A 19,633-nucleotide genomic window follows, 5' to 3' on the forward strand; every position below is an offset into this window, starting at 1 on the left:
AAGGCTACCCGAAATGTTTGACCCAAGTTAAACAATTTAAAGTCAATGCTACCAAATACTAATTGAGTGTATGTAAACTTCTGACCCACTGGGAATGTGATGAAAAATAAAAGGTGAAATAAATAATTCTCTCTACTATTATTCTGACATTTCACATTCTTAAAATAGTGGTGATCCTAACTGACCTAAGACAGGGAATTTTTACAAGGATTAAATGTCAGGAATTGTGAAAAACTGAGTTTAAATGTATTTGGCTAAGGTGTATGTAAACTTCCGACTTCAACTGTATGTATTATCGGCTGATATTGACCTTTTACTGCTATATCGGTATTGGAAGATAATTCAACAGATAACCAATATTTACACTTTTTAATTTCCCTGCTGTAAAACAGTATATCAGCAGATATTTTGGTATCCGTAAGTTTTGTCCCCCAAAAAAATCAGAATCGGTATCGGACCCAAGAAAACAAATGGGTCTGGCTCTAGTGACATGAGTTTATGTGGCCCATCTAGTCAGGCATTATTCTGATATTTTTTAGTTTAGGGGATGTCTCACAATATCAATACATTCTACCACTTTTGCAGTAAATCATTTTTACACTAGCATCCGTTTCATAAATGGGAGATATTAGAGGTGTGAAAAAACATGGTTGTGTTTTGTTCTACCTCGGGTAGAGGTATCTCCAAAAAATTGGAGGCCTTTCCACTAGCTTATTTGACCTCCTCCTTGAAGAGACACATCCAAGTCACAGGACCAATACCTAGGCTTTAGCTAAGCAGGCTAACAAAGTCTTAAGCCAGTCACGTTACCCTTATAATGAATACCCTTGCCGGAGACTTGAAACGAACACATCTAACAGGGAAACCAAACTGGCCACGTTGCATGCGCAAGCATTGCAAAATAAATTTGTGTACATTTTATTCATATATATATAATTTAATCCACACTGCTCGTGCTTGTCAATGTTGCCGGATGCTAAAATAGAACTTCGTTCTATTTGAGACATTTGACGTGTTGTACGTCCCGGCTCTCCCATCTACTCATTGGCTTTCACAAGCATACAAACCAACGTGGGTGCTTGAAAGACCAACAAATAGAGATTTATCAAAGATTAACTAAAAACTAACTAGGATTCCAATTTTATCTGTGGATTAATCATTGTAGAGAAACACACAATTGTGTATGACTCCGGGTCACACAAAATACAAAAAATACAAATATCCAGCATAAAAAAGGATAATATGCGTGTAAAGTAAAATAACAACCAAATGTTTATCTCTCAGGTCGAACTAGTCAACAGCAAGCTAGCTAAATGCCCATGAATGTTTCATGTGTGCTCGACATGCTCCAAATTTATACAGTTGGTTCACATTTGAACTTGGTATTTTAACCTGCGTGTCAACGCACACACACATGGATGGACACACACGCCTGGCCATGTGTAACACAACTAAAACATGTATTCAGGTCTCAGGCAAGGTTCTCATCACATAGGCATGGATCACATAATCACACTCTTTTGATGAGTAACCTTGCTGGATCTTGAAGACTTGTATTAGTGTAGCAGATGGAGATCTGTGAAACTCACTCCTCAGCCTGAAGTGTCGCTCCTTGTGCAATTGAAGGCCTTTTATAATAGCACATGGGTTGGAACACTTCAGGAGGGCCGTCACATGTTTTCGAGGCAGAGGTCCTGAGTTCGAGTCTCCATATGAGCTGAATCAAGGGAAAGCAGTACTCGGGTAAGCAGCATGGTCCTTTACATTAGTGGTTCCCAAACTGTGGGGCGCACCCCCAAGGGTGTTATCCCTATAGGTTTTAGCTAAGTGGGTTAACACATTATTGTGACATGCAGGAAACCTGGTTCGAAGCAGTCAGTCACAAGAGCAAGATTAAATAGGGAGTGGAAAGGCTATCCTTAGAAGGGCTATGACAGGGATTTTCAACTATACTCTTATGGGGGCCAAATTCCACCCAGATAGCTAGGACCCAGGTATCTGGCTGGCCAGCCAGACGCACCTAGCTGTCTAACCGGCCAGCCGGACCTAGCTATCTGCTTGGTAGGTAGGTCCGGCCGACCAGAAAGCTAGATTCGGCCGGCCTACCTATCTGGAGTTTTCCCCAAACGTATTTATCTTACTGAAGAAATTATGGTATTTTTCTAATTTCTCATTCATGCACCTCTGGTAAATATGTTTTCGGCCTTGATTTACAGCTAAAGAAGAACAACTGAAGGCAGAAACGAGGCATTCATTCACAATCTGTGCCATGTCCATGTTCCAGCAACAGGTGCTGTGCAGGGCCAACCACCTATCCAAGACAATGATGAACACTTGACCTGCCCTCACTGTGCTTGCCAGTTTGCCCCAGGTCCAGCAGAGCAACATATCCCCAAGTGTCAGAAGAACATCAAGAGCCGCCCTCCACCTCCCACCACCGCAGCTGACAAAAGCAACTCACCGCCCTCTGCCACTGACAAAAGCCAAATCATTTGCAATGCTTCATATTTTTGATGTTTATAAAAAGCATGCAAAACTAAATACATTTTTATAGAGCAAAATAACATGTTTGTTTGAAAGAACATCAAGAATTTTGGCTTTTGGAGTAGTTTTTAGCAGGGGCGCAACTTTTTGTTTTAGAAGTGGGGGGGACATAATTATTATTATTTATATATATGTGTATATTTTGTTTATCCAGTCGGACAAACACTCCAAACAGCCTATCCGACCGCTCAGAGGCATCCGCATGGTCCTGTATCACATTCCAATGCTAACACTGGGGGGGACAAAAATGCAACTTCAGAATGTGGGGACGACGACATTTTCCCCCCGTCCCCAGCGAAAGTTGCGCCCCATGTTTTTAGTTTACATACATTATTTTTCACATTACCTTTGAAAGTGGGGGGAACTAGAGTAAACTTGTAACTATTTAAATGTCATGCCTAATTGTAAATACTAGAAATACAGTGTCTGATACTGCCTAACAAAATGAATGACAGTATGCAAAAGGGTTCAAATGAAATTAATAAAAAAAAATATATTTTGCTTTGTCTGCAGTGTTCGGTTCAACATTGAATTAATTCGACCAAAATGGTTTGTGTTTTTATTTTTTACATGAAGCATAAAAAAAAGTTCCTCTGTGAATGGTGGAAAGTTAGACAACTGTAACATCTTACACCCACTCAATTGCATAGGGTCAGATAAGCCATTGAAACAATGGATTGCAAAAATAAACACAGTATAGGCATAATATCAACATCAAACAAACTGTATAAAATGCATATCCTATTCTAAAGGCACATTTTGCTTTATATTTTGTGCACAATTCATCACAACAACATCTTTGGTTCAAAGAGTATGCAAAAGCACTAAGGAATAGGGACATCTTTTTCTCTTGCATGGACAAAGACAATTCCACCAGTGTTGTACTGTATCAATTAACTGCACAATAACCAAAAGAGTTGCAAGCTTATAAGCCATTGGTAAAGGACACTTAAAAACGTACATACACACACCACCCAGAGTAAAGAAATACACCAAATCTGAATATTACACTTTTCACAAATAGTGTAAAAATAATGATTAAATGAATACTCAAAAACAGGAAAAATGTCATAGAAAAAAACACAGTATTACCATGAAGTTTACGAAAACAAGCTTTTCTAAAATTCTTGAACTGTTCTCATGACATTAAGTATTACAGAAGGAAGATTGCAATTTGATGGTTCATTTCCTCCACTTTAAATACTAGTTCAAACAAATTCAAGGTTATCATCTTAAGGCAATAAAAAGACAAGTGATTGTCTATAATGAATCAGTAGTGTGAAAAGTGAATCTCACATTTCACATGCCATTTTTGCAGATACAGTCTAGCAAGCTGTTCATGAAAGACACAACATTGTAAATACTTCAATGTTAAAACTAAACACATCTTTGGTAAATTTAATATAAAATATACTATATCTGGTATAGCTTTCTAAGGCTATATTTGATATGCCTTTTAGTTAGTATTTAGTATTTTGTTTAGACCAGCATCACATATGAAGAACATTGGTAGGTTATCAAAAATAGGGCTCAGGGCTTTCCAGAGGAATGAGCAAAAAACGCAGTACTTTAAATTCACATTGGAATAAACACAAGAAATAACTGCAAGATAAAACAGGAGGATATATATATCAAAAACAATGGAAGAACACCAAATGATCTTCTCTCTACAGTAAGCTGTGCCCATTTGTGATCATCAATTAAAATGTGGGACAAAACGCAATCCTAGACCTCAGTTGACAGTAGTCAGTCAGTGACAACATTATCATTACTACCAAAGTATTACTCATATTTCACACTAGCCTACATAACACTGCAAGAAGTTGGTTGCTTAATGTTGAATCAAGCCAAGATGTCAGTCTGTCTGTGTCCAGATCACAGCAGATCAGTTGCTGTAGGCCTTTTCCTGTCACCGTCACTTAATTATAGCTTACAACATGGAAGTGTTCATACAGGGTATCTCTCATGTATATTTATACAACGTTATCATGCAGATTGGATTATATCGAAGAAATATGATGTAACGCAATGTGAAAAGAAGCGAGACCTCTCTTGCAAGTGGATGAGGTCAGTGGGCATCCATTAATCAGCTAGCTGTTCCTAGTTAAGGAGAACACAATTGACTCTCAGACTATTCATCCCTTTAGTAATTTCTTAAACCTACTTCTCCCTGCCGTTCACCAATGGAACTGGCTTGCTAACATATTCCTCTTCTCAGTATGGCCTAGCCACTCCATCTACAGGACCTGTTTGGATGGACTTAACTGCACAGAGCCACCACCACTCACTACATAGTATAGCACAGATTCAGTTTTTTTTCTCACGGATTTGCCCCATCAGATCTGTCCCCGTCATGATTGGAGGCTCCTCCCTGTCCCTCCACAGGCCTGTGACCGGATTGGTGGTTGCAGTTATTTTCAGTTCCTCCCTCTCGCAGGGTCAGACGGTTGATTGCTGTCCAGAGTCTCTCGTTCTCTTTGAGCTGATCACTGAACTGTTATCATAGAGAACAACACTTGATAACACTTATCTGTCTGCATAGCAATGGAGTTGAGCGGTTTTACAGAATAGGGACTCGACTCTGTGTTACTTCACAACTTTGCTCACAGGTGCTAGACAGTCTGTAGTGAGTAACGCTTACCTGCTTCTGTAACAACTGGATGGTTGCCTCTTGACGATTGACTGTCTCTCGCAACTGTAAAAGAAAATAGCAACTGTAACAGCATAAGACTGCACCAGACAGTAGTCTGTGAACATATCGCAGCTGCTCGTGTTTGTTCTGTGTTTCTCTGTAGTTGTTGCGATATGTTCACAGACTACTGTCTGGTGCAGTCTTGTGCTGTTACAATGTGTGTAAGGGCTTATCTTGCACATACCTGTGCTACCTCACTGCTTCCTTTGCAGCAAGTTGGTGCCTCCCCTTTCTTACAGGCTCCTGCCTCCTCAAAACCATTGACCCTGTCACAGCCCATACGAGCAGTCTAAACAAACAACATTTGGTTAGGTTGAGGCATTGGCATGGGGATGTAGTCAAGTATCGAGGATCCAGACATGCGGTGGTCATTACCGGGAGCTCTTTCTCAGTGGCGGCAGCAGCGGCTGCAGCCTTCAGCTCCTGCAGCTCCTCGTAAGGCAGTGTGACGCTCTCGGGGAAAGAAGGAGCCACTGGGCCAGGCATGGAGCCTCTGAAATCCTCTGGCATCGGGATGAACTCTGCATCCTGTAGCTCCTGTTAGGGAGGATGGACAGGGAGGGACACAAACAACATTCAGTGGCCATAACCCTCTCTGTTTTGGCTTTCATTATGCTTTGTGGTTTTGATTACAAACCTTGCGCAGCCAGAAGGGGCAGGAGCTGTCGCCGGTCTGGTTCGTTAAAGACATCAGGGAGGTCTCGATGCGTCGCTCGTCTGTGTCGGCCTCCTTAGTGCCCCCCAGACCCCCTTCACGCAGCCCTGTCTCTGAGCCTGGCTCACTCTCCAGATCCACAGTTGTGGTAGAGGCTTGGCCTAGCCCTTAGTGTGCAGCGACAAACACCAGGACATACCACATGGTCAGTACATTACCATACGGGTATAAAACTTTGTACATGTTCAGATTGTGAATGTAATGATAATGTAACCAGAGAGAGCATGGCCATCTTACTTACCACAGCCAATTGAAAGTCCACTGCTGTTTGAGCGTATAGTTTTAGAGTTGAGAACCTTTTCTGAAACAGAACAGAATCAATCAATCTGAACTGTATTTTTCAACAAATGATTAGCTGGTGTTAGAACAGAAGTAAGTGGCTAGTGGCTAACCCATGATGAGAATGGTGTGCCAGCCGCGACAGGAGAGGTCTGGCACATGGTGGAGGGAGCCGAAAATGGGTCGTGGTAAAGCAGGGCAAACCTCCGAGCCAAAGCCCTTGTCAGCGGGCATTCCCAGGCGTCCGTTTCCTGCGTTTCCCCAGGCAAAGATCTGATTGTCTGAAAGGATCAGAGAGAAATAATCTATTGGTCCACAGATAATTAGCCAATATCCTTCCAGCACCTGAAACAGGACTCCTGTTCCTGAGGTGCTACCAGTATTCTCCATCATTTTGAGTCCTACTCATGTAGGTCAGAGGACTCCCAGCTAACAGAATAAAGCAAGAAAAAAAAGCTGAATATAGAGTGCATTCGGAAAGTATTCAGACCACTTGACTTTTTCCACATTTTGTTACGTTACAGCCTTATTCTAAAATGGGTAAAAGTATTTTTTTCCCCAAATCAATCAACACACAATACCCCAAAATGACAAAGCAAAAACAGGTTTTTAGACATTTTTTCAAATGTATTAAAAATAAAAAACAGATACCTTATTTACATAAGTATTTAGACCCTTTGCTATGAGGCTCGAAAATTGAGTTCAGGTGCATCCTGTTCCCATTGATCATCCTTGTGATGTTTCTACAACTTGATTGGAGTCCACCTGTGGTAAATTCAATTGATTGGAGATGAGTTGAAAATGTACACACCTGTCTATATAAGGTCCCACAGTTGACAGTGCATGTCAGAGCGAAAACCAAGACATGAGGTCGAAGGAATTGTCCGTAGAGCTCCGAGACAAGATTGTGTCGAGGCACAGATCATGAGAAGTGTACAAAAAATGTCTGCAGCATTGAAGGTCCCAAGAACACAGTGGCCTCCATCCCAGCCCGGCAAAACTGAGCAATCAAGGGAGAAGGGCCTTGGTCAGGGAGGTGACCAAGAATCCGATGGTCACTCTGACAGAGCTCTAGAGTTCCTCTGTGGAGATGGGAGGACCTTCCAGAAGGACAACCATCTCTGCAGCACTACCAATGAGGCCTTTATGGTAGAGAGGCCAGACGGAAGCCACTCCTCAGTAAAAGGCACATGACAGCCCGCTTGGAGTTTGCCAAAAGGCACCTAAAGGACTATGAGAAACAAGATTCTCTGGTCTGATGAAACCTAAATGGAACTCTGGCACCATTCCTACGGTGAAGCATGGTGGTGGCAGCATCATGCTGTTTGGATATTCTTCAGCTGCAGGAACTGGGAGACTAATCAGGATCGAGGGAACAGAGAGATCCTTGATGAAAACTTGCTCCAGAGTGCTCAGAACCTCAGACTGGGATGGAGGTTCACCTTCAAGCAGGACAACGACCCTAAGCACACATCCAAGACAACGCAGGAGTGGCTTCGGGACATGTCTCTGAATGTCCTTGAGTGGCCCAGCCAGAGCCCGGACTTGAACCCGATCCAAAATCTCTGGAGACCTGAAAATAGTTGTGCAGCGATGCTCCCCAGCCAACCTGACAGAGCTTGAGAAGAGAAGAATGCAGAGAAGAATGGGAGAAACTCCCCAAATACAGGTGTGCCAAACTTGTAGGGTCATACCCAAGAAGACTCAAGGCTGTAATCGCTGCAAAAGGTACTTCAACAATGTACAGAGTAAAGGATCTGAATACTTACATAAATGTGATATTTTATACATTTGCTAAAATGTCTTTGTCATTATGGGGTATTGTGTGTAGATTGATGAGGGGAAAAACTATTTGATCCATTTTAGAATAAGGCTGTAAAGTAACAAAATGTGGAAAAAGTCAATGCACTGTACACACTGAACAGTATATGACAACATGCTGCAACAGAGAATGTTCAAGTTTAGTTGTGTTTCTGACCCTTCGTGGCTGCGATGGTGAAGCCATCTCCACAAGACACTTTGCTGACCACCTTCCCCCCGAAAGACCCCAACAGCAGCTGGACACCCTGGTGCTTCTTGAAGTCCTTTACACCCAGCTGACCGTACTTGTTGCACCCAAAGGTCATCAGCCGCCCACGTTCTGCAATGTCGGAGTTCAGTCAGAACCATGTTTTGATATAAAAATCAATATACTTCCCACCTAGCTATCTAAAGATGAATGCACTAACTGTAAGTCACTCTGGATAAGAGCGTCAGCTAAATTACTAAAGTGTAAAAAAATATATATAATAATTGGGGGCTCAAAGAAAGAGACAGGAGAGAGTCTGGTCGCTGTACCGTCAATGGCAGCAGTGTGAGTCTTCCCAGCTGAAATGACTTGGATCTTATACCTGGCCAGCTGCTTGACCAGAGTGAGTGTGGTGGTGTATGGTATCCCCTGGTAGGCCTGACATTGGAAAAGGAGGAAAACTTCAATTCTCCACCATTACTGGTGTTATTCCTTATTTTAAAGGAATGAGTAGAGCCTGTGAGTGGATCTTGGTATGAGGAATGTGGTGCTGTACCTCTCCAGGAAGGTTTTTGAGGCCAGAGACTCCCAGGTTCAGACCCAGCTTGTTCAGATCGTTGTTCCCACAGGCCAGGACTTTGCCAGACTCTGTCAGGAAAAAGGTTCCGTCAAGGCCACAGGACACGGATGAGATGATGGCTCCTTTGGGGATCTCCACCTGTGAATGTCAGACGATACACAACATTATGCTTCCTACTGATTTAAACGGTGGACTCAAACACATTTCCACTCATTTGTCTCGACAATAAAATTGAGACGTCATTGCCCCTTTCTCCATAAGCATATTTACATGATATGTGTTCAAGCTCTCTGCTGAAAAAGAAAGGGCAGGATCTTACTTGCATGGGTGAGTTAAAGTCATCCTCACAGTCCAGGCCAAGACGCCCTGAGGAAAATAACTTCAATGAATTATGTTCCGCATCATCATAGCTCCATCTACTGGCCAAGATAAGGGGGGACAACGGATAGGATATGGAGCTTGAGAGAGGCATGGTGGTAGACATGAAGTACTACCTTGTCGCTCAGTATCAATGCTCTGGTACATACCATGCTCTCCACAGCCCCAGGAGTAGATATCTCCACTGTGGGTCAGCACAACCACATGGTTGTCCCCACAGGACACCTGCCTGACAGGTCGCTCCTCAAAGAAGTCCAACAGCACGGGCTCTAGCACCTCCATGCCCTGCTCGTTCTCCACTCCAATACAGCCGTAGTAGTCAGAACCAAACATGTACATCTGGTCCTCATCTGAAACCAAACACATCAACAGCATGTCGTCAAACAAGACCAAATCGTATTGTATGACACAGGGTAGCAAATTGCTGTCTGAATTGTTTATCTCTGTTGTAAAAAAACAACAACAGAGCCCTCCCATTGTAAACATCCTATTCTACTGGCACAGAAGTAGTGCTCCACACAGACACACAACTCACCAGTGACACAGGCAGTGAAATCTGCTCCACACGCGACCTGACGGATGGCCTTTCCCTGGAGCCTCTCCACCTTGCGTGGCTGCCGGTACGAGGCCTGGTCTCCATGACCCAGCTGGCCCACCATCTTGGCCCCACCTTGGACACTCTAAAATGGAAGCAGGACATCAAAGAGCACATGTTTAATCAACAAAAACAACTTTAACGTTTTTGTAATGTATTTTCTGCCTTGGACTTAAAGGAACAGCATGGTACTCACAGCCCAAGTGTACAGCTCTTTCTCCACGGTAACCACAGCAAAGTGGGTCTCCCCTGCACAAACATGCTGGGCACCGCTGCCTCCTTTAAAGGCATCCAGTTTCTGGGGTGTGAACTTTCCCCCTCCCCAGAAATACACCTCCCTAGAGCGTGTTGTCACTACAGCAACAGGGCTCTCAGTCACTGTGCTCAACCTATAGACAAGTCACAAAATATCTTAATTAAACAAAATCATCTTACAAATACCACATTTACATGATTAGGTGAGAATGTGTTCAACATACTTTGGTTTTTTCATTGCTGAGTTCAGCAAGGCAACTCTGTCCTCAAGCTCCCTGAAACAAAAATAGGTTGTTTACACAATGAAAACAGCAGTTTTGATGATGTCTCTACACCTATTTGAACAATCACATCATCTTCTCAATCTTTCAGATATCCCACCACATTCTCTCCCCTGTTCACCAGACTCACTGATTGCGGGAGGAGATGATTGGCTGGTCCAGAATCTCCTCAGCAGTGGGTCTCTTTTCTGGATCCTGCAAATCAATGTATCTTACATTACCATCCATCACACATCATTCTGCATATAGACAATGTGTGGTAATATCTTATATGAACTGATTCCCTACATATGCTTTGGCTGATGCTAAATTCTATCGCACTGACGATGACAGCCATGAAAGACTGAAATGACAGTATACTGTACACATTGCTGACGGGTTCCTCACCTGATCTAAGCATTCGTACACCAGCTTGATCAGCGCCGAGGAATACACATCAGAGTTGACCTCCATGGTCCAGTTTCCCTGCACTATCTTCACACACAGGTTCAGCGGATTCTACAAGGACACAAGCAGCAACCGACAACCGGAAATGCATTAAAGTGACATCAACAGAGCATAATCAGTCAATGCCATGTATTTAACATTAGAACAAATGATAATAGCAGGCAAATGTGTATCAATTAGACAATGGGGGTAAAAGATAAGCAGGGCACATACCGTAGCATCAAATGTTCTGGTCAGAGTTAAGACTTCAAAAATGACACAGCCCATAGCCCAGATGTCTGATTTGAAGTTGTACTTCACACCTTGACACAGTTCAGGAGACATGTAGTATGGGGTTCCTACACACTAGATTAATACAGGAAAATGCACAAAAAAGTAACTTAGATGTTATCTATACCTTACACAAAACTAAATGTGAATATGCATAAAACACTTGCAAATAAAAATAGCTTGAGTGAGTCCTAATCAAAGAATTGCAAAACTATGCGTATGAAAAATATGTACAGTAAAACATATTCAATTGTTCTGACAAAATATTTCATATTCCCATGGATTCTAAAAGGGTATTGCAATGAAAGCAATTTATATTCAAAGCAGCAGACATGCGCAGCCTCATAATATACTCTATGACATATGCTCTAGCTATCCATATGGGCCATCATCAGAAAATAATGGCACTGCTCAAGGTCACAACAGACAATTAGCTGCACACTCGCTGCTGCCACTTCTGACGACTGCCTCCATCACACAGAAGTCATGTCCCTGTGGCAGAGTGAACATCAATTGATGAAGCTGACTACAGATACAGCAGTTACACTCAGAGAGAGACATGTAGACCATGCCCACAAAGGGACAGAACAACCACACTGCTCTCAGGACTTGATTTGGTTGAGTGCTCAGTCTGCCCACCAAATCTGTTAACTGAATTTGATCAGCATACACTCTGTAATAAGCTCTGTAATAAGCTCTGTGAGTTCGTTTTTTGCAGCTTTATGTAACTGAGATCTGCTTGGTCAACGTAAAACAGACCAGAGAAGCGCAGCTTTCCAGGTTAATACTTCAATGTAACTTACAGTCTCAGCCATGGCAAACTGTGAGTCAAGCTTCTTAGCCAGCCCGTAATCACCCAACTTAATAAGGTTGGTTTTAGTTAGGAAGATATTCAGCGTCTTGATATCCCTTCAAGAGAAGAATAAAATAGGTCAAAAAATAAAATAGTGACCAGATCAAACAATGAGCACTGTTGTATTAATAACCAACACAGCTTACATACAATACTCATAATCAAAGCATATTGTAGCACAATAAAGGAGTAAAGCCCGGACCCAACCCTGGTATTTACCGGTGCAGGATACCAGCCTTATGAATGTGAGCCACTGCAGAGGCGACTTGGTACAGGTACCATATGACAACCTGGGAGTATTTAAGATGTTTAAGATATTAAAAACTGGTGGGGAAAAGATTAAGTTGAATGTTCACCATTGTTCCTAACTAGGGCAAAGTCAGAGCCATTATGTGTCTTTAGGTACAATACACTCTTACAACATGTTGGGTTTCATTTTCATACCTCCTCAGTGAAGAGTTTCCCCTTCTGTTGGTTGATTTTATCATAAAGATTTCCTCCTGAAATTGAAAAGACAGTTGTTTTTTTCTATTGTTACTGTAAATGCCAGACAATTGGGGCAATCATATTTCAGTTGAGCCAATATCAATATCATTATCCTATCACACAAAATATTATGTTGAATAAAGACACTTAATAATACATCTTTAATATCCCAAAAGTATTTCATACAAATACACTAACTCCAAGTGATAAGATGCTGCCATATCTCACCATTGCAGTATTCAAGCTCAATGAGGAGAGTGTCCTTGTCCATGAAATGGTTGAAGTAGGCTATGATGTTGTTGTGCTGTAGGATGGAGAGGATGCTGATCTCGTTTGTGACATCCTTACGCTCTTTATCTGAGAGGCAGTTCAAGTCCACCTCCTTCCACACCACCAGAGAGTTGTCCTGTAGATCGATAGACAGGGAACAGACAGAGAAAGGTCAGTACGAGATCAGAAAGACTTTCACTGTGAAGGCTAAAACAAACAACACTCTGAGAGACCTCAGGCAGCACAACTTTATTGCAATGGCCTCCTCAAAGTTAAACAAAATGAACTGTATTCCTTTTATTTTTCTAGTGTGCTACTGCTAATAGAAAATGTAATAGGATAATAATAAGATAATAATAACAGATGCTAAAACATGGTATATCCCTAATAATGTACTATACATGTAGGCTCTAATCAAACAAACTATTATTTCAGCAAGTAAACTAAAAGGTTTAAACTTTACAAAAGGTTGTCGATTTCCTGCTGTTTTCATATAAATACAAACCATACTTTGTCCTTAAACATTACTCTAGTTGTGCAAAGATATGGGGATAATAGCAGTTTTGTCAAATGGCTTGAGAATGTAATAAATCTTGCTCTCATGCAAGCATTTCCCACTGGGGTATGAAAACTAATATTAGACTGTCTCAGAGGCTACTGGCCATGTTTGGTGAGTGATTCACACAGCATGCAGGGGAAGCTATTGTAGATCACTAATAAACAGGCCTAATATGTCTTAACAAAACGGTGTGTGTGTGTGTGTGTGTGTGTGTGTGTGTGTGTGTGAACAACATTGGCAGTGACACACACTAGCATATTCCTGGGATCTCTCCAAGAATTATAGAAATAGATCTTGACCTGCTTACCTCTGTCCGTCTGTATAAGGTTGCTTCGCCAAATGCCCCTCTTCCAAGGATACGGATTGGAATGTAATGTAACTTTTCTTCCTCGCCGCTGTATACTGACGTCGATCGCCCACTGGCGACAGATTCACTCCCAGAATCTGAATATAGCGAGGCGTAATGCCTTTCGTAGTCTTCAAGTGACATTTTGAGTATAAGTAAAGCTCGCCAACTATTTACAAATTAATTTCGTAAACAAACTCGTAAAATATATTTCCTTAAAATCCAATTTGGGGGAGTAGAGTTCCAGCTAGGAGTAGGCTAGGCTGCTGCACAGAATATTAAGCAGCAGCAATAGCGTGCAACAGAGTTGCAATAGTGTTGTTGATTTGCTAGCTACAGTTACCAAGTTACCAGGAAATCTTTTGGCCTAGTCTCCTTCGAAACCTTTGGACGTTAACGTTAATGCGCAGTATTACAATAACCATCTCTCCTGATCTGATAATCGTTACTAAGTTGTCTACTGTCTGCAGTTTACCCACTTTACTAACTTTACATTTAGGAAGCTGACAGTATCGCACACTAGACTGTGCCACAGCGCAATAAGGAGTCCATCTTTTCCATGTCCATGCATAGGCAAAGATGGAGAGGCGAAGCGAGAGGCTCAACTCAACCGCGCAAGAATACAGCAATAAGCAGACCAAGTCGAGATTTTTTGAATGGAAGTCTATGAGAGTGTCAAATTTCTTCAACAAAAAATGTAATTGCTAATTTACTACGTGAGTTTTATTTGATCGAATATAAGTTTCGTAATGTTTAGGTTGTGACAAATGTACTGATATAAGTGGACACACGTGCCATCCGGTAACCTTGATAAAAATATATTTTATATCGGTGTTGTCTCTGTTGTACACACGCGTATTTCCACTCTCATTGGCTAGAATGTTCACGCTTGAGCTCGCCCCCTTCCGCCTGCCGTCCGCCTTTGCGAACATGTATTTCCATCGTCAGAGCGGATAGTTGACTATCTTGACAATATAATATGTTCTCTTTGACATAGGCTAGTACCCGGAAACACTCAAATTAGTTATGCTGCGTTCATAATATGGTAATGGGTGAAAGTAAGGCAGGACGGTCCTGTATGGCGTCCCAGCAAAATAAATAGTGGGGGTACGCGGTACCGGTAAAACGTGAGCCTTTCACAACATGCCCAAAAATCTATAGGCTACACCATTATTTAACATTACGGCATTTCAGGCCCATTAAAAATGTGCGAATTGACTCGAAACCAGGTGGTGGTATACGCACCAAATTGTGTTGTGGTTTGAGGAGAACACTTATATTTTGACGAGGCGAGATATTGGCTGAGACGCTCGCGGACAAGGCGGAGATGAGCGCGTGGACAACAGAGGATGCATCAATTCAGGCTACAAGTGTAGGCCTAATGACAATCATAGAATGTTATTACAATACACGTAGGTCTTTTGTCGGAGATATGTCTTTCCATTCATCGGTGCACTGTTGGGGTTTGGGTGCTGATATTACTTTGTGAGTGGACGAATGTGCGCGGGGGGCCTACAGGAGCGCATTTGTTAAGTGATTGTTTGACAATCAGATACAAATATATTAACTGGTTGTGTTTATGCCACATTAAAAGGCATAGGCCGCGTGTCCATAAGGCTAAGGGAAGCTTTCCCTAAAGTAAATGTAATTAAATTGCCAAAAGTATATAGCCTAATTGGCTTACTCCTGTCTATAGATAAATAAATAAAATCATAAAAAATAGGCTACTGCACCAGAAAGCATGATTTGGCCACAGAGGATCATTAGCAAAGAGACCCAGCCAGGCATATTGCAAAATTTAAAAACACAATCGCGGGAAAACTGTTTGGAAAGCAAATGGCTAAGATATTACAATGAAAAGATTCCAATCTGTCTTTTCGTTTTCAAAATTATTAACTTAATTGAGGGAACAGTATGGGCACCAGCGGAGAACTTCGGCCATATCCCCGGTGAGTGTGCATATTCACTGTCTTTGTCATTGGGTCAATGCCACAATAATAATTTCCTCTTCCAGGTTAGATGGACTTCATATTGTATTTGTGTCTCCACTTTTCGTAGGCCAATTATACATTGATCAGACAACATTGTTTTTATTGATCTGTTTGTTATTGTCAACAGAGTAGCCTACCCTGTATTTTTTGTAGTATAAAAAAAACGTGTGCATGCACTTGGGTGTCCAGTACCGGTAAGAAATTAAATCTACTTTAACCCCTGAATGTGATAAATACCACCTTTCCACTCAGTTATGAATGCATCATTACACTAAATTTATGCTGCGTTCATAACCAAGTAGGAAGGTAGTATCTACCAAATATGACTGGAAAAATCCACATGAAAGCCCCTCCAAATTCGTCTATCATCTAGGTGGCAGTGTGCACCCTTTCAGTTTGTTTGCCAACTCACCAACTTGGTAGAAGAAGAAAATGGACTACTTCAAAATGGAGATGGCCTCAATGGTGCTGCCAGTGCACAAAATGTGATTCATTCTAAAGAGTAGGCCCAGAGAAAATGACACAGAGTGCTCAATAGCCTTCACCAACAAGAGATAGAATTCAGGCAACAGACAACCAGCAACGATAACTTTCAGAAGCAGATTAAGAGCCTTCGCAAGGAGAAGACACAACTGCAGTCCCACAAATCTTCACTTGGTGAGATAACTTTGTGTGAGACACCCTAATTAGGATTTGATCTATTGACTAGTAAACAAACAAACATTGTCTTCACAGAGGAAAGCTCTGGCCTATGTTTGCCAAGATCTGCTAAACTCAATGTGTTACTACTTTGCAATTTCTGTCACCATTGAGCCTAGAAGCTGGGGAGAGGCGAGAAAAGACTGTTTAAGTCATGGAGCTGACCTGGTTCTGGTAGATAGCTGGGAGAAGCAGGTAAGCCATGGGCCATCATTTAAAACAGGTGAAGGACAAGGTGAGCATGAGAGAGAGGTTAACAGGTGGGGGTTGAAGTGTTGTTGTATCTGGAAGCATGATGTTTATTGTCATATTTTGTGCATTGTAGAAGTGAGTACAGTTCCAAACAGGCATTATTCATAATTTAACTAACCAAGTTCAACAGCTTGTTTCTGCATCTCTCCCTCTCTCTCTCTCTCTCTCTCTCTCTCTCTCTCTCTCTCTCTCTCTCTTTCTCTCGCTCTGTGTATCAGTGGTGGTCGGTGTAAAGCCACTACATTGTAAATGAAAATGTTTCTACCAAAAGTACAGTACCAGTCAACAGTTTGGATACACCTACTTATTCAAGGGATTTTCTTGACAAATGGAATCATGTAGTAAACAAAAAAGTGATTTGAGATTCTTCAAAGTAGCCACCCTTTGCCTTGATGACAGCTTTGCATTCTCTCAACTAGCAACATGAGGTAGTCACCAGGAATGCTTTTCCAACAGTCTTGAAGGAGTTCCCACATATGCTGAGCACTTGTTGGCTGCTTTTCCTTCACTCTGCAGTCCAACTCATCCCAAACCATCTCAATTGGTTTGTGGTCAGGTGATTGTGGAGGCCAGGTCATCTGATGCAGCACTCCATCACTCTCCTTCTTTGTCAGATAGCCCTTACACAGCCTGGAGGTGTGTTTTGGGTCATTGTCCTGATGAAAAACAAATAATAGTCCCACTAAGCGCAAACCAGATGGGATGGCATATCACTGCAGAATGCTGTGGTAGCCATGCTGGTTAAGTGTGCCTTGAATTCTAAATAAATCACTGACAGTGTCACCAGCAAAGCACCCCCACACCATCACACCTCCTCCATGCTTCATGGTGGGAACCACCTCCTCCTCTCACAAAGACACGGGGGTTGGAACCAAAAATCAGATCAAAGGACAGATTTCCAACGGTCTAATGTCCATTGCTCATGTTTCTTGGCACAAGCAAGTCTCTTCTTATTATTGGTGTCCTTTAGTAGTGGTTTCTTTGCAGCATTCGACCATGAAGGCATAATTCACGCAGTCTCCTCTGAACAGTTGATGTTAAGATGTGTCTGTTACTTGAACTCTGTGAGGTGCAATCTGAGGTGCAGTTAATTGCCGATATCTGAGGCTGGTAACTCTAATGAACTTATTCTATTTAGCAGAGGTAACTCTGGGTCTTCCTTTCCTGTGGCGGTCCTCATGAGAGCCAGTTTCATCATAGTGCTTGATGTTTTTTGCAACTGCACTTGAAGAAACTTTCTTAAAATTGTCCGGATTGACTGACCTTCATCTCTTAAAGTAATGATGGAATATTGTTTCTCTTTGCTTATTTGAGCTGTTATTGCCATAATATGGACTTGGTCTTTTACCAAATAGGGCTATCTTCTGTATACCACCCCTACCTTGTCACAACACAACTGATTGGCTCAATTGTGTTAAGAAGGAAAGAAATTCCACAAATTAACTTTTAACAAGGCACGCCAGTTAATTGAAATGCATTCAAGGTGACTACCTCATGAAGCTGGTTGAGATAATGCCAAGAGTGTGCAAACCTGTCATCAAGGCAAAGGGTGGCTACTATGAAGAATCTCAAAAATATATTTTGATTTGTTTAACACTTTATTTTGTTACTACACAATTCCATATGTGTTATTTCATAGTTTTGATGTCTTCACTATTATTCTACAATGTAGAAAATAGTAAAAATAAAGAAAACCCCTTGAATGAGTAGGTATGTCCAAACTACTGACTGGTACTGCCAATTCATGGTTATTCACTTTTTTTTGTTTAGCCTCTATAAATGCAGTGCCATATTGGGCAATTATTTGCTTCATGACTGGCTGTTTGATGATCTTTCAACTGTACATACCAGGTCAATATAGAAGAAGAACTTTCTATCATTTTTTGATACTGTGAACCATCAGATCCTCCTCTCCACCCTCTCCGAGTTGGGCATCTCCGGCGCGGCCCACGCTTGGATTGCGTCCTACCTGACAGGTCGCTCCTACCAGGTGGCGTGGCGAGAATCTGTCTCCTCACCACGTGCTCTCACCACTGGTGTCCCCCAGGGCTCTGTTCTAGGCCCTCTCCTATTCTCGCTATACACCAAGTCACTTGGCTCTGTCATAACCTCACATGGTCTCTCCTATCATTGCTATGCAGACGACACACAATTAATCTTCTCCTTTCCCCCTTCTGATAACCAGGTGGCGAATCGCATCTCTGCATGTCTGGCAGACATATCAGTGTGGATGACGGATCACCACCTCAAGCTGAACCTCGGCAAGACGGAGCTGCTCTTCCTCCCGGGGAAGGACTGCCCGTTCCATGATCTCGCCATCACGGTTGACAACTCCATTGTGTCCTCCTCCCAGAGCGCTAAGAACCTTGGCGTGATCCTGGACAACACCCTGTCGTTCTCAACTAACATCAAGGCGGTGGCCCGTTCCTGTAGGTTCATGCTCTACAACATTCGCAGAGTACGACCCTGCCTCACACAGGAAGCGGCGCAGGTCCTAATCCAGGCACTTGTCATCTCCCGTCTGGATTACTGCAACTCGCTGTTGGCTGGGCTCCCTGCCTGTGCCATTAAACCCCTACAACTCATCCAGAACGCCGCAGCCCGTCTGGTGTTCAACCTTCCCAAGTTCTCTCACGTCACCCCGCTCCTCCGCTCTCTCCACTGGCTTCCAGTTGAAGCTCGCATCCGCTACAAGACCATGGTGCTTGCCTACGGAGCTGTGAGGGGAACGGCACCTCCGTACCTTCAGGCTCTGATCAGGCCCTAAACCCAAACAAGGGCACTGCGTTCATCCACCTCTGGCCTGCTCGCCTCCCTACCTCTGAGGAAGTACAGTTCCCGCTCAGCCCAGTCAAAACTGTTCGCTGCTCTGGCACCCCAATGGTGGAACAAACTCCCTCACGACGCCAGGTCAGCGGAGTCAATCACCACCTTCCGGAGACACCTGAAACCCCACCTCTTTAAGGAATACCTAGGATAGGATAAAGTAATCCTTCTAACCCCCCCCCTTAAAAGATTTGATGCACTATTGTAAAGTGGCTGTTCCACTGGATATCACAAGGTGAATGCACCAATTTGTAAGTCGCTCTGGATAAGAGCGTCTGCTAAATGACTTAAATGTAAAATGTAAATG

The 19,633-nt window shown here is 42.5% G+C and overlaps 1 protein-coding gene across 2 annotated transcripts; it reads right to left on the reverse strand.

Annotated features, from left to right (window-relative positions):
• Positions 1 to 3,011: 3,011 nt before the first annotated feature.
• Positions 3,012 to 14,121, reverse strand: LOC120060306 (serine/threonine-protein kinase Nek9). Of its 2 annotated transcripts, none has more exons than XM_039009502.1 (23): positions 13,520 to 14,121; positions 12,612 to 12,789; positions 12,342 to 12,397; positions 12,117 to 12,187; positions 11,848 to 11,953; positions 10,988 to 11,119; positions 10,715 to 10,825; positions 10,458 to 10,522; positions 10,271 to 10,321; positions 9,988 to 10,180; positions 9,732 to 9,876; positions 9,346 to 9,546; positions 9,138 to 9,184; positions 8,795 to 8,956; positions 8,568 to 8,676; positions 8,209 to 8,370; positions 6,344 to 6,511; positions 6,193 to 6,252; positions 5,874 to 6,058; positions 5,612 to 5,773; positions 5,421 to 5,525; positions 5,186 to 5,239; positions 3,012 to 5,038 (listed from the first exon to the last, which is right to left on the reverse strand). In XM_039009502.1, exons 1-23 carry the CDS (start codon positions 13,700 to 13,702, stop codon positions 4,865 to 4,867), a joined length of 2,880 nt encoding a protein of 959 aa, XP_038865430.1. In that variant the 5' UTR covers positions 13,703 to 14,121; the 3' UTR covers positions 3,012 to 4,864. The 2 variants fall into 2 exon arrangements, with proteins under 2 accessions (XP_038865430.1, XP_038865431.1); XM_039009503.1 differs by having other exon boundaries at positions 4,922 to 5,038; positions 5,186 to 5,258.
• Positions 14,122 to 19,633: the final 5,512 nt, after the last annotated feature.

The sequence above is a fragment of the Salvelinus namaycush genome, chromosome 15 (assembly GCF_016432855.1).
Source record: "Salvelinus namaycush isolate Seneca chromosome 15, SaNama_1.0, whole genome shotgun sequence".
Taxonomy (NCBI): Eukaryota; Metazoa; Chordata; class Actinopteri; order Salmoniformes; family Salmonidae; genus Salvelinus; species Salvelinus namaycush.

Bases quoted from the DNA above. Each gene is read 5' to 3' on its own strand.
- LOC120060306 (XM_039009502.1), bottom strand. From the start codon at position 13,702: ATGTCACTTGAAGACTACGAAAGGCATTACGCCTCGCTATATTCAGAT. The intron at 11,954-12,116 runs GTAAATACCAGG...CTTCTCTTGAAG, and splicing joins AAGGCTGGTATCCTGCACCG to GGATATCAAGACGCTGAATA. The intron at 5,526-5,611 runs GTAATGACCACC...TTGTTTGTTTAG, and splicing joins CCACTGAGAAAGAGCTCCCG to ACTGCTCGTATGGGCTGTGA.